At 32.0% G+C, this 14,419-nt stretch overlaps 1 protein-coding gene across 1 annotated transcript; it reads left to right on the top strand.

Annotated features, from left to right (window-relative positions):
• The first annotated feature begins 9,405 nt into the window (after nt 1–9,405).
• Nucleotides 9,406–14,210, top strand: LOC111399471 (serine/threonine-protein kinase CBK1-like). Its single transcript, XM_023026780.1, has 9 exons — nt 9,406–9,739; nt 10,535–10,709; nt 10,932–11,015; nt 11,170–11,411; nt 11,512–11,746; nt 11,942–12,021; nt 12,223–12,307; nt 13,450–13,581; nt 13,665–14,210. The coding sequence occupies exons 1-9, from the start codon at nt 9,579–9,581 to the stop codon at nt 13,821–13,823; spliced, it is 1,353 nt and encodes a 450-aa protein (XP_022882548.1). The 5' UTR covers nt 9,406–9,578; the 3' UTR covers nt 13,824–14,210.
• Nucleotides 14,211–14,419: the final 209 nt, after the last annotated feature.

Below are 14,419 nucleotides of genomic sequence, written 5' to 3'. Positions count from 1 at the left end.
GTGAGATGTCGGGACGGCAGGGGCGTGGTGATGCCGTATGATGAAGGTTATGGTATGGACCAGGTAATGGCTATGTGGAAGTGGGTTGAGTGATAATATGATTGGGCATTGATTATATGGGTTTTGGAGTTATTGGGCTACGTGGGTTTGGGCTATGTGAGATATGGGCTGAGTTGAGTGTTGTGTATAATGGCCTGAAATTTAGATTGAAAATTATGTTGGGCTGGAGTATATGGAAATGACTGTGGGCTGTGAACAAAAATTTGAGGTTGTGGGTAGGGTAAAGAATTTATGGAACAACATTATTTATCTAGCAGCAGCCACAAACTGAAAAAAAATACAAACACTGATTGATAGACTACAGAAAGAAAATCAAAAAATTGGAATTCTGGGTGTGAACAATACCCGTGAACAGTAACACGATTTTTTTTTCAACAAGGGCAGAGAACAAAAATGAAAAAAAAAATTGTTGCTCTTTATGCTAAATCTCTTTCAATTGTGCTATTCCAACGAAATTTGGGAGGAAAAAAAAAAGAAGAGATTTTGGATTGTATAAAGAGAGTACCCAAGATTCGGCTCTGATACCAAATTTGATGTAGCACTAACAAGACAATTAATTGCAAATTAGAATAGATTTATGGGGAGGGGGAATTAGAGAGAAGAAAGGGGACGGGGGATTCAACATAAGGGAAGAAAGAAAATAGGAAGAGAGAAATGCGCCATAATTTACCAAAATATACTTCATTCATCAACTGAAAATTACAATGCAAAATAGGTTTAAATAGTAAAGCAACCCTAATGAGAATGGGCTCGAACCCATACAAGTCCAAATTTTAAATAATAGTCCAAAAATAAATAAAGTTTAAATAAATTAAGTAAACGTCCGATGTCTTCATCATTATGTTTATATTGATCACAAACCGGAGGAGAAAGTCATCAAAGGAATTGTTCTCCACCCAGAAGTTACTTCACCATATTCATAATTCAATAATCATCCCCTTTCTGCTTGTGCAACATGAAATTGCAGCTTTTTGGTTTGTGTCCCACAAATACTCAAAATTCGATTTATTGATATCTATCTTCCAGTTTAGGACCATTCTATCGAAGTCATGGACTGGTTTATTGACACTTTTTCCATGAGTTGGTGTTCTATGTGAACGATATAGCTTGTACAAGTCTCGACTTGTTAGATATTACAGAGGTCTAGTGAGCACCAAACATAACTCATCCAGTATTAATTACTTAGGGGGTCTTCTCAATTGAGATTGTGAATAATTTTTAAAATCTTTCTAAATTTAGACATCCTCAATTGAGATTTTTTCGAAATTCAATGAAATCCTTTAAAATTTAGGTTTGCTCAAATGACTAGTGGATTTATAAAATTTCGTTAATAAAGTGATTTTAAAAGATTTGGATGGATTTCAAACTTAAAAATGCATATAATCAATTTTTTTGAAATTTCACCATATATATAATGAGATTTTTATGAAATTTGTGGAAATCTATTTAAATCCACGAAAATTTCTTTAGGATTTATAATTTTTTAAAATTTATCAAAATTTTAGTTGAAGACACCCTCGTTAGTCAAATGGTTCGATCCGAAAGCATCCCTTGCATATTCGTTGTCTCGAGACATAGGAACAAAGCCCGTAGCCTTTCCTTAAATGTAGTTGATCTTGTCCTAGTGGAATTGAGCAGAAAAACATCCTTCCAATCTCCTATGCTAGTCTTGAACTCTTTTTTAACGGGTTGGCTTGCTAATGAAAATCGGGCTATTTATCTTTAATTTATTTTTATAGTCGGGAGATCCCAACTTATTCGAGTCTAAAATACTCTAGCTTTTCCACTATAAATTTCAATTGCTTACTGATTTTAATGTTTATGTCACTAAAATAATCTATAACACCTCCAAATCGCCATACTGGACTTGGAAAAAGAACATTATTTTCCGTTGGGCCCTTTTGACATTGCTGTTCATTTGGGCCGTTACCGTTCCATGGGCCTACACTGGGCCCAGTTCCTTACCCACTAACTTGCCTAAGCCCTCATTTGACAGCAACTTTCAGTGAAGAATAAGTTTTAAAACAGTAAATTTTTGTAGAATGTGAGGTTAAAAAGTCTAATTTTTTTCTTTTGAGATAATGCAAAGAATATTTTATTATGAGAATATGTAATTAAAAATGAGTATGAGAGAAAATGAGTTTTAAAAGAGGACAACGCTATATGTACCAAATTTTTTTATCGAATCTTTTACCCACTTCTCACAATAAGGGTGAAGACCACGGACCGACATTTTTAAATTCACACGGAGCTCGTCATACATTGTGAGGGGTACATCATTCGGTGCCTTTTTTTTATATACAAATGGAATTTCCTTTAAAAGAATGGCTATCAAATAGGAAAATGATAGTGCTGTACATTTTTACAGCCCTCTCACAAAAGGGGGTTGTAAGGCCATCTCCAACCCAGCACCAAATTTTGCACCATTTTACATCAAATTTTGCACCAAATCTTGCACCAAACTAAAATTCATCTCCAACCATTACACCAAAAATTACACCAAATGAACAGTATTTAACCATTTTCTTCCCTTTTTTTATTCTTTATAATCTACTTATTTAAAATATTATTTATTTAATTATTTCAGAAATACATAAATTACTAAATAAATAATTAATTAATCGTGTTTGATGTATTTTAAATTATTTTCGTCTTTTAATTAATTAATTAATTATTATGTCTTACATTTAAAATTTATTTTAAACACAAATAATTATTAATATAAATAAAAATAATAATAATTTATTGTATTAAAAAATATATAGCACAAATTACATAAATAGCCTCAACAAATTTATTTGGGAAATGTAAAATAAGGGTAAAATTGGCATTTTACACTTGCACCATTTTGGTGCAAAATGGTGCAAAATTTGGTGTTGGGTTGGAGCAATTTTGCACCAAAAAATGGTGCAAAATGGTGGAATGGTGTTGCGGTTGGAGATGGCCTAAGATTTGATGTACATCAGAGTGTACAACAAACATATCCCTATCAAATAGGGGCTAAACTGATAACTGATAAGGCTAATTTCCGGTTGTTGTCCCAACATTTACATCTATTTGCACTTCTATCTCAACATTTGTATTTTGGGATTCATATATCCTCACTCAGCCTTTAACAAATCAGCATCCATTGTCATTGTAATTATTCCTATTCAAGCAACCGTTAGTATGATTTGAAATGTCAAATTTATCCTTAAGTTTATATAAATCAAAAAAGAAAAAAGGAGTATAAAAAAGTGAAAATAACTGAAAAAAAAAGAGAGAAATTCATTTCGTCACCCACCTCTAGCACACTCGCAATTTACCACCTACATTGCCGATCAAGTTCTTTCTATGTCTTCGAATTTTATTTTTTATTTTTTTACCATCGATCAAAATAATTAGATCTTGCAAATTATCCGAGTTATATGCTACAAAGATGTTTTTTTTTTCCAGAAGGGCTCAGTATCGATGGAATTGAGTATATTTTAGAACGAGAAGAGAGGATTAATTGAAGTAATTATTAGGACGTGACTATAGTAAATAAATTATGAATCAAAAGTCGCATGTTGGCAGGGTTCAAAGCAAGACTTGATAGGATCTATTTGGCTTTCACTTGGACATAAAATGTAGTTCAAAAAATAAATTAGGATCACTAAATGAATCGATGCTAGAAAAGGAATAAAAGATAACACAATCGATAAAAAGTTGGAAGTTTGTTCTCTTATTATTATTATTATTTTTTGGGAGAAAAATTCATATAACTACAAACAAATAACTAGAAAAACAATTAAAATCAAACATTATTGATAAGACTCGCGGAAAAAAAAAAGAAAAAAGGATACCGGTTCGATAAGAAAATTCACTTACAAAAAAAAAAATTCAAATATTGTACACCAAAATTTACAATATGTATGAATAACAAGTAAATAATAGTTTGTGGACCTTATGAAATATATAAATAAGAAATATATTATATTATAAATAATTATATTCTAATCAGCAACCAAACATGAACCAAATCCTTTAAATTTACCATTCATTATGAAATATATAAACAAGAAATATATTATATTATAAATAATTATAATCAAATCAACAACCAAACATGAACCAATTCCTAAAATTACCATTCGTTAACTCTTCAATTGGTAAAAATTACCGTTCAGTGCCATTCTCCACTTGCCATCATCACTTTCCAATAGATCAAAATGACCAAATCTCACTGTTAAGCTCATGTTTGGTGGGATTAAATTAGTACATTTTGATAAAAAATGAGAAATATGTAATTAAAAAGTTGTCGATCTCATGAAATATGTGATTTTAATTAATTATTGATTTTTTACTTAGAATAAAATTTTGATTTACTACCTATAAAAAAAGGGCTAAATGTATATTTATTAACTTCGTTTTTATTTATTTTCTAGTCTAGAAGTTTGCTTAAATCAGAAACCAAGGCCTATCTCAAGGGTGGGTTCGGCTACACGTACACCTCCGGTGTACACGCCCCTCACATGAGAGATCGGCCGAAATCATTTAATGGGCGTGGGACCACTTTCCATGTGAGGGGCGTGTACACTGGAGTGTACACTCCCGTGTACAAATGGCTTTTTCCCTCAAGGGTATGAGTAAAGCATAGTAACCTGATTTTGAGTCTCATTTGAGAAGAAGAGCGTAATCTCACACACACACACACTAATTAAAAAATGCTTATTTTTCTACAAAATATATTTTGTCGCCACCAATTTCCCTCTCAGGCGAAATTAATCTCAAAATTTTATTTATTTAGAAGTTAATTTAATTTCTTTTAATTAGTCGGCCACTCGAATACAAAAATGGAAAAAGTTTTGCGTCAATGTCTTACACCAGTTAATCAATAGAAAAATGAAAAGAAAAGAAAAGAAAAATTCATGCCATTCTTGCTTCTATAGTTCCACGTTGGGGACATGCACACGCAATGTAGCTATGTCGTATGAGGATGGACCAATGAATGAGAAATCACACAAATTTCGATAATATTTTTTCAGTGTCGATAGAACCTAAGTAGATATTCATTGATTTGTACGAACAAGGCTACGTCATATACAATTTTATCGTAATTTGAATGATTGAAAGTAGGGATGGCAAAGGGCGCGTCGGCCATTTACATCTTCTGTCCCATCGAATATTTTTGTTATTTTGGGCCTGTTTGTTGGCCATTAATTTTGCCGTTTAATGAATTATTTGACCGTTGCAACTAATTCATCTGACAACCCATGTGCGACCCCTGGGAACCTTTTTTTTCACACTTTCCATTTGTTGCCCTTACTCCCCAAACGAAAAGGCAACCCGCGTTCACCTTCGACAACATCCTTCTTAACTAAAGTCAAGCCAAGAACAGTCGAAGTCCTATGCATTTTATTCAATTCTAATAGATAATTCAATTCAGCATTATTAGTAACAAATATAGGTGGCATCGGAATGGACGAATCCCCATAACCATTGAATAAATATCTCAATTGCATATCGTATTGAGAAGAATCAATATTCAGCTTATTTTGCAAATCCTGACACACTTCCGCATATGATATACTCTCTGTTACGGGAATTGCAATACAACCACATACATCACTCGTCCATCTCCATTTTCATCTATTATTTTCATTCAATTAGAAATCACCAAAATAACAGACAGGGATTATCATATCTGCATGACGATATAGAATTTTTAAATCAATTACAACAACAAAAATTCAGATATTTAATCAACTTGTAATTAAAATTATAAGACAATTGTCAAAACATAAATTAATAATAAAAAAATTCATAAAACAGTTGGGAAAAACAGCCGACAGTCGACTGTTAATGTGAGAAACAGCCGACTATTCAGTCAGCTGTCAGCTATTAGACAATCTTTTGATAGTCGACTGTCCGCTGTCTAACATTTTTCGTTAACATCCCACAGTTAATCATCGCACTGTTTATTTTGCGTATGATTTTTTATTTTTCTATAGTTCTAAAGAAAAAAATTATATATCTGTTAAATTTTTTTCTACTAACTATTGTGTTATTTAACTACTCAAACGTACACTAATTTGCTGAAGTCAAAATTAAGCATGTATAAAAATATACTTATCGATTTGAAGTAATTGATCTGAAAAAAATTCTGGTTTCAACGTTTGATGTTTTTTGATATTTTGAGGTTCAAGCAGATGAAAAATGAGAATTTTTCCGTGTTCGAAACTCGTTCTGTAATTTTATAAGTGGGGAAGTGTTTGGTTTTCAATTATTAACTAAAAGGATAATAATGTCTTTTAAACTATCAAATAATTTGTAATTACATAATATATTTAAGGGCATCTCTGTCTTTTACCATTCAAGAGATTAATATGATAATTTTCAAGTTTTTAAAAGTCAAAGTGAAAATAAGGACCTTTGACTATGTCAATTTTAAAAGTACCCGAGTTTATCATTTGACCCCGTTTGAATGACAAAACCCCAAAAGAAAAGAGAGCATGACTTTCGTTTGAGCAGATCCTCTTGCACAGGAAAATCCTGCAAAGAATGTGGGTCCCACTATATGTGGGGGCTATCCCATATTTCTGCCACGTATGCCCATACAATTTTATTTGAAGGTTATTTCCATGAGGGGTCCTTAACCTTTTGTAAGTGTGACATTCTCCTCTCGAATCTAACAATTGTTGCACTCATGTCCACAATATTTTAAAGTTGCAGCAACTATGTCCCCAACTAACTATATTTACACATACTTGGCCCAATTTTTTAAAATTTATTTTTTCTCAAACTCATTTTTTATAACACATTTTATGGAATCCACAACTTTTTAAAATTTTTTTAACCACATGTTCTACCAACTATTATTAAAATTTCCTAAAAATCTGATTTTTAACCAAAACAAATAGGAACTAAATGATCGTATAACACTCATCTAATGCATGTTGTTGATGTGTTTAAGGAAATATGTTTCTTGAACATAAACAATTTTATCATATCTATATTTCTGATTGAAAACTGAATTTACAGTGTGTTTTGTTTTGAAATAAATGAAATGTTTTCATTAAAATTTCATTCTTCAATCTAAATTCACGTGTTCGTAAATGTCAAGTGACCATTTAAAGTTCAAGTAAACTAATGAAATGATACAATGTTAAAACGTTGGGAAAGTAAATGCAACAAATGATACGTTAGAAACATTACCCAGGTTTTTTTCATCAACTATTATCAAAATTTATTCAAATTATGATTTTTAACCAAAATAGAAAGGGAATAAATGATCACGTAACACTTACATAATGCATGTCATTGATATGATAAAGTAAGGAAAGACGTTACTTGAATACCAAGTTCTCGTTTGAGCTCCATTTTGGAAAAAAAAAGTATTTTTGTATAGTGATTTTTTGAAGAATGTGTAGTTAAAAATGAGAAATATTTTATGATTTACGCATAAATTATTTTATTGAAGAATTTGTGGTTGAAATTAATTTTGAAAAAATAATTTAAAAAAATGAGGGCTCAAGCAAGGGCTAAACAATTTTATTATATCTATATTTTTAACTAAAAGTTGAAGTACATTATATTTTGTTTTGAAATAAATAAAACAGAAAATTACAGCAACGGTCCATTCAAGTTCGTCCACATTAAGGCAAAATTGATGATGACCCATGGTACCAGTAGATGCGCCTTGATGAGCTGACCTAGGATAGTGGTCCATGATCGTGGGTTACACCGTCGGCACTGGAATTGACGTTTGAACTGTCCGAGTTTGCTGTTTGAAGAATTGACTGTAGTTTGGATTTACAACTTTGTTTGATGTTACATGGGTATCAGAAGGTGTGTATTGAGTTGCTTAATTGACTTGGAGTGTGGGCTTGGCATGGGTGTTGCCGAAGGTAAGGATTCCGACCTTTTTGGTGCATGGACAACCTATTTTAAGTTGAATTTTTGACCAAATTCGTTGGAGTTATGGTCGATGGTTAGATGGATTGTGAAGAGGGAAGCGAGAGCTTTCTGATGGTATGGGTCTCCAGTGGTTTGGACGACAGTTGGTTAGGTTTGAGCAATTCAAAATAGGTGGCTTCATGGGGTGAGTAGGGCAAGTTTCTTTATTATTTTAATTGTTAATAATTTGAAAAATGTAAATATACTATTTTGCCCTTTTTTAGTTTGGTCAAAATCGATTAAGTTTTGACTATTCTGGTCAACTAAAGATCTACATCCATTTGGACTTCAAGTGCATATTTTTGAAAGATTTGAAATCGTGAGTGACACAAGGTGAAGGTTATGATAAAGTCTGCAAAAAATTGAAAGGTTAAGGACCGTTGCTAAAATTTTTCCTAAATAAAACCTTTAAGAACAATTTTATTCTCCAATCCAACTTCATGAGAGTCGTGAGTGTTAGGCGATCATTTAGGATGCGTTTTGTTTGCTATTCTCCAACTGTTTTCAGTTTTACAAAATATGGAAAATGTGACTGATCTGAAATTTCTGAAATTGCATTTTCATAAGTAAAGATAAACTTATAACATAAAACTTAAAATGCATTTTCACATTTTGAGTCTTTTTAGTGAAAATTTTGAAAACGCTCAAAATACAAAATACAAGTGTTTAAATAAAATTTTAAAAATTAAAAAACTTAAAGAATAAAAGTATAAAACTCTAACCGAAAAAATTTTAAAAAATAAGATTAAAAAAAAAATTTGATAAATTTTAAAAATAAAAAATAAAATTTTTGAGAAAATAAAATTCTGAAAAATAAAAATTTCGAAAAATAAAATTCAAAAAATGTATTAGAAAAATAAAAATTACAAAAAAACTAAATGAATAGAGAAAAAATATTCTTAGTCCACATTATTAAATTTTATTTTTATTTACTTATTTTGAAAGCATTTTGTTATTATATATATTTTTTACTTTTCTAGCGAGAAAAAAATATTGTAAGATTCATCAATTTTAAAATGCATATATTGCTTAATAACATATTAACATAAATTATTCTATTTTTACTAAATAATCAAATTTTCTAGAATAAAATATTATAAAATAATTATTCAAAATTTTAAACCAGACGCATTTTCTAATTTTCTGACATGAGAAATAATTTTTCAAAATGTCAAATCAAACACAATTTTAAAAATATGAAAATTGACCCTCAAAATAGAAAATTAAAAATAAATTCAAAACTTGAAATTCAAAACTTAAACACGGCCAAGTGAACCCTTAACTTTCAAGTAAACTAATGAAATGACACAATATTAAAAGGTTGGGAATATAAATGCTACAAATGATAAGTTGGATACATTACACCGATTTTATTTTTTTTTTCATTCTTTTTTCTATTTTCGACTTCTTTATTTCCTTCCCCCTTGGCACGCACGCACACATTTCTCCAAAATTTTGATCCCTCCTCGCCCCGGACTCGGCTTCGCTGTCTCGATCACCCCAAATTTTTCGCGCACAATCCAACCAAACAAACATCGCCATATATGCACGCACATGTGATATATAGATATATACACAGAAAGATTGTATAGAATATATATATGGATCCAGAGGATAAGGTGGCGGCGATGGTGGAGGAAGAGGAAGAAGAATTGGAGGAGCAAATGGACAGCTTGACCCTCGAACGAGTCGCGGCGGCCAAGAAATTCATTGAGGATCATTATAAAAGCCATATGAAAGACATGCAGGAACGCAGAGAAAGGTAATTAATATATACGAATTCATTTCATCAATGCATTTTATATTAAGAAATATTATCATGGAAAATGATTATTTATTTATTTATTTTTGAATAAGGTGAATGTCATAGGTGAATGGATGTGTGTAATTACTTACATGCATGCAATTTTATGTGAATTAGAGATCGAGAAATTAAGAGATGCGTCTGAGGATTCACACAGACTGAAGGTTTATTTGTAATTAGTTATATTTTCTTCTGTTTATATTATTTAAATGTCATATATAATTTATATATTTTATCTTTTTCTGGCGAACTAATTTGCTTGTAGTTATTTATTTAAAATTAAGTTTCAAAATAATGCTGAAACACACAGGTGTACAATTTGGAAGGGTTAAGTATTTATGGGCATTTAGTTCTTTTATGTGATGCTCATTTTGAAAAATAATTAAAGTGTATTGCTGCTAAACAATCAATTATGGCTTCTCATTCTGAATGCCCAGGGGAATTGTTGAAGAATAGAATTGTGAATCTGCCAATGACGAATGTGAGAAATGAAGAAACGGAAAAGGATGAAGCAGATTGACATGAACAACTTAAATGTGCATTAACTTACTTGGTCTTAAGAGGAATTACAAGTTTATGATTTTATGCATAGGTTATAATTGACAGATAGTAAATGATTCTTCTTGTCAGTGTTTCTTACTTGTATAATTGTATTTGTCAAGCTAACTTATTGAAAGGCAACAAAAGAATTAGATGGGTTTATCTGATGTCCTGAGGCACACACTCGTAATAATTTTTATACTCAAATTGCAGGCGTCAACTTCTAGAGAAGATGATAGCTAATTCTGATGTATCAGAGGAGGAGCAGATGAACCTTTTGATTGAATTGCAGCGTAAAGAGACAGAGTATATGCGTCTTAAAAGGCACAAGATTTCCGTAGATGATTTTGATCTCTTAACTATTATAGGGAGAGGAGCCTTTGGAGAGGTAGATCAGCCTTTGAAATATATATGTTCCACATGAATTTGCTGTTCTTGAAACTTATTCAAAGATCTCCTGCTATTATATTCTTCTCGAGCACAATTTTGTGTTGAATTTTGCTTAATTTTTTATTTGACTCGACGCGGAATATGCATGTTTTTGACATCAGTCATCTGATATGTTATATGCTGATGAACTACTTGGTTCTCATAAGAAATCATTTCACAGGTTAGACTTTGTCGGGAGAAAATATCTGGTAAAATATATGCAATGAAGAAGTTAAAGAAGTCAGAAATGGTTAGCAGGGGACAGGTGAGATCGCGTGCACATGCATAATGTTCCATCAATACGTTTTCTTAAGAACACAAGATATCCCAGGCCAGTTATTTTACTCATTATTAATGGAATATAATTTATTAGTTGGAGAAAATGTACTTATTTAATTGATTGCCTATGGACGGTACAGGTTGAACATGTCAGAGCTGAAAGAAATCTGCTTGCCGAAGTTGCTAGTCACTTTATTGTGAAACTTTATTATTCATTTCAAGATGCCGAATACTTGTATCTTGTAATGGAATACCTACCTGGTGGTGACATAATGACTTTACTAATTAGGGAGGAGACCTTAACTGAAACTGTCGCTAGATTTTACATTGCTCAAAGTGTTCTGGCAATAGAGTCTATTCACAAGCATAACTACGTCCACAGGTTAGAACTCGGTATTGTACAAAATTTGATACATCAACAAACAGTTGAAGAAAGTTTCAGCGGATTTCATCTTCTGTTATTTTGATAATGCTTTTTCCAGAGATATTAAACCTGACAACCTTCTGTTGGACAAAAATGGTCATATGAAGCTTTCTGATTTTGGCCTTTGCAAACCTCTCAACTTCGAAAATTTATCTTGTATGAACGCAAAGGAACCAATGAATGAAAGTGAACTACTTGATGCCAATGGATGCTTACCTGATAAGGGAGATGGAAGCAGCTGGAAGAGTCCCCTTGAACAAATGCAGCATTGGCAAATGAACAGGAGGACATTGGTAAGCCAAAAATTTCATCATGATATAAAAATATGGCTATGGAACACTATTCTTGGGAATTTGTCATGAAGTTTCGTATTAGCATGTCGAGTTTCTGGACATCTTCACTAAGTTTGGACTTTAGCATATTTTTAAGCCTTCGACTGTTATTGATGGGTACCTGGATTCATTTCAGATTCTTTCTGTTCATGACAGGCATTTTCAACTGTTGGCACGCCTGATTACATTGCTCCAGAAGTATTATTAAAGAAAGGTTATGGTCTGGAGTGTGATTGGTTAGTTTTTTCATAGTTAATATTCACTTTGCTTTTCCAAGAATAAACGACACTACCTCAATCATTTCATATATATCCTTTTGTTTATTATAATTCTTTTATTCTTAGATTCCAAGAAATCAACTTAATTTGTTATTCAATGCATGATAAAGAAATATGATATTGTGGTTTGATATAGTCTTTTGAATGATATGCATACAGGTGGTCACTTGGAGCTATTATGTATGAGATGCTGGTCGGTTATGCTCCGTTCTACTCTGATAATCCAATAACAACATGCAGAAAGGTGCTCATCTCCAAACTCCTTTTGATGCAGTAACCTCCATCGTAAAAAATTCTAACCTTTTCTCTGTCGAGATTTGGAAAGCGAGTTCATTTTTATATAGTGAATTTTCCAGAACTACTTTGTAGTAAGGCACTTTCCTCTCTTAATTCTCAAGCCGAATTAAGTTGTGTTGGTCTAAATGTCTATGCAGCAGCTTTTAAATTCAGTTTTTAATGAAATTTCCAGCTAAGAAGGTATCAACAAGGCATTTAAATGTCCAAGATAAATGCTTAGTGAAAACCAATGATTTAAAATATTTTTATGCTGATAAGCATAAAGGGCAAAATTTAACACTAAAACCTAACAGTTGATAGATTATGAAAGGATGAGCAACAAAAAATGTAGCAGTGTATATTACGCAATTTTACAATTTACAGATTGCAAGAAAATGAACTATTTTGGCATTAAATTAAAACAAAATTACATAGCCATTTACAATACAAGTAATAATTTTAATGCCAGTTTATATTTATTGGCAGTTAGGGCCTTTGTCATCCACAGTATAAAGAAAATACGGCATTCATCTCTTACAATGAATGTTGACTATATACAATGGGCAATTTTTATAATGAGTGTCACCATTTTAATTTAACATTTCACTTCTTGGCTATTGTATTGGTTTTGGGAACCCATATATATATACTGCATCCTTTGGTACCTTATCAGCAAATGTGCACATTGAAAGTTACTTATTGTTGATAATAGCGCGCAGTCCATCTTGAACTTTTTGAATCCATATATTTGACTTGTGACTTCTAAATGTCTTCATAGTGAGTTGGAGGTACACGATTAACCTCTAAGCAGTCTTTCTAAAGAAGGATAGGCAAACAATTTAAGGGGTGATATTGATCACTTGAGTGGAGCACACACGATTAGGACTCCCTAAGCAACACATTTTTCCCAGTTTACTGTTTATTTTCATTGTACTTTTCATGGTTTCATTAAATTGTCCAACTCAAAAAATAGAGGGTCCAATAGGTACATATATTTCTCTTTTCTTATTTACTTCCCATTTATAAATTTTCATTTGTTATCTGTTAAACCTCTAAGAAGTATGTGATGCAGTATCTCATGTGGATGATGTAATGTGTGATGTTTGCCAGATTGTACACTGGAGAAATCACTTAATATTTCCAAATGATGTGAGGGTATCTCCAGAAGCAAGGGACCTGATTCGTCGGTTGCTTTGTGATGTTGAAATTAGACTAGGTTCTAATGGGGCAGAAGAAATAAAGGTATATATTTTTTGTTACTTTATTGTAATAACTACGGTTATTGAAACAATCTAATGCCTCACGTTCCATTAAATTTTGTTCAGGCTCATCCTTGGTTCAAAGATATACAGTGGGACAAACTTTATGACATAGATGCAGCATATAAACCAGAGGTCAACGGGGAACTTGATACTCAAAACTTTATAAAATATGACGAGGTACAGTATTGTTGTCACATATATTACTCTGTGTGCTGGCTTTAAATCGATGGCTTGAATCAATGTGCGGGTTTTAAATCATTGCAACAGAATGCCCAGACGTGCTTAAATAAACCTCTAGTTATGGGTACAAAGCGTTGGGATATCAAAACGGCATGTTTTCTAGAGCTTAAAATATAATTCAAGTTGATCAAACATACTTTTTGTCCACATTTTTAGTAGGTCCCATAATTTTTATCTACTTATTATCAACACATTCTGTAGGTTCAACTGCTTATAAGCACTATTAAACAAGGACAAAATGTTCACAAGATACACATAGCGGAAAACTGTGACGTTGAGATGGATATATGGCCATGGAGATAAAATATGAAATGAGAATATGCATCTGTAAATGTTGGCGACAATGATTGAGGGAGAATTAAAGGAATGACTACTTTGATAGTCAGGATGTGTCTTGCTTGGGCCTAACAGAGCTCTTATTCATAAAAGCGATATGATCCCTATAAAATAGGTTGGAGGAGAGAGAGGTACAACAAAATTAACATGTCTAGTTGGGGTTACAAAGGATTTGATTTTCTTGGTTCTTTTTGTAGGTATAGTGATGGATCAAATGTAGAAAAGAAAAAGGATTCATGTAG

This window comes from Olea europaea, chromosome 9, assembly GCF_002742605.1.
Source record: "Olea europaea var. sylvestris chromosome 9, O_europaea_v1, whole genome shotgun sequence".
NCBI lineage: Eukaryota > Viridiplantae > Streptophyta > Magnoliopsida > Lamiales > Oleaceae > Olea > Olea europaea.
This window is presented reverse-complemented; position numbering and strand designations above follow the sequence as displayed.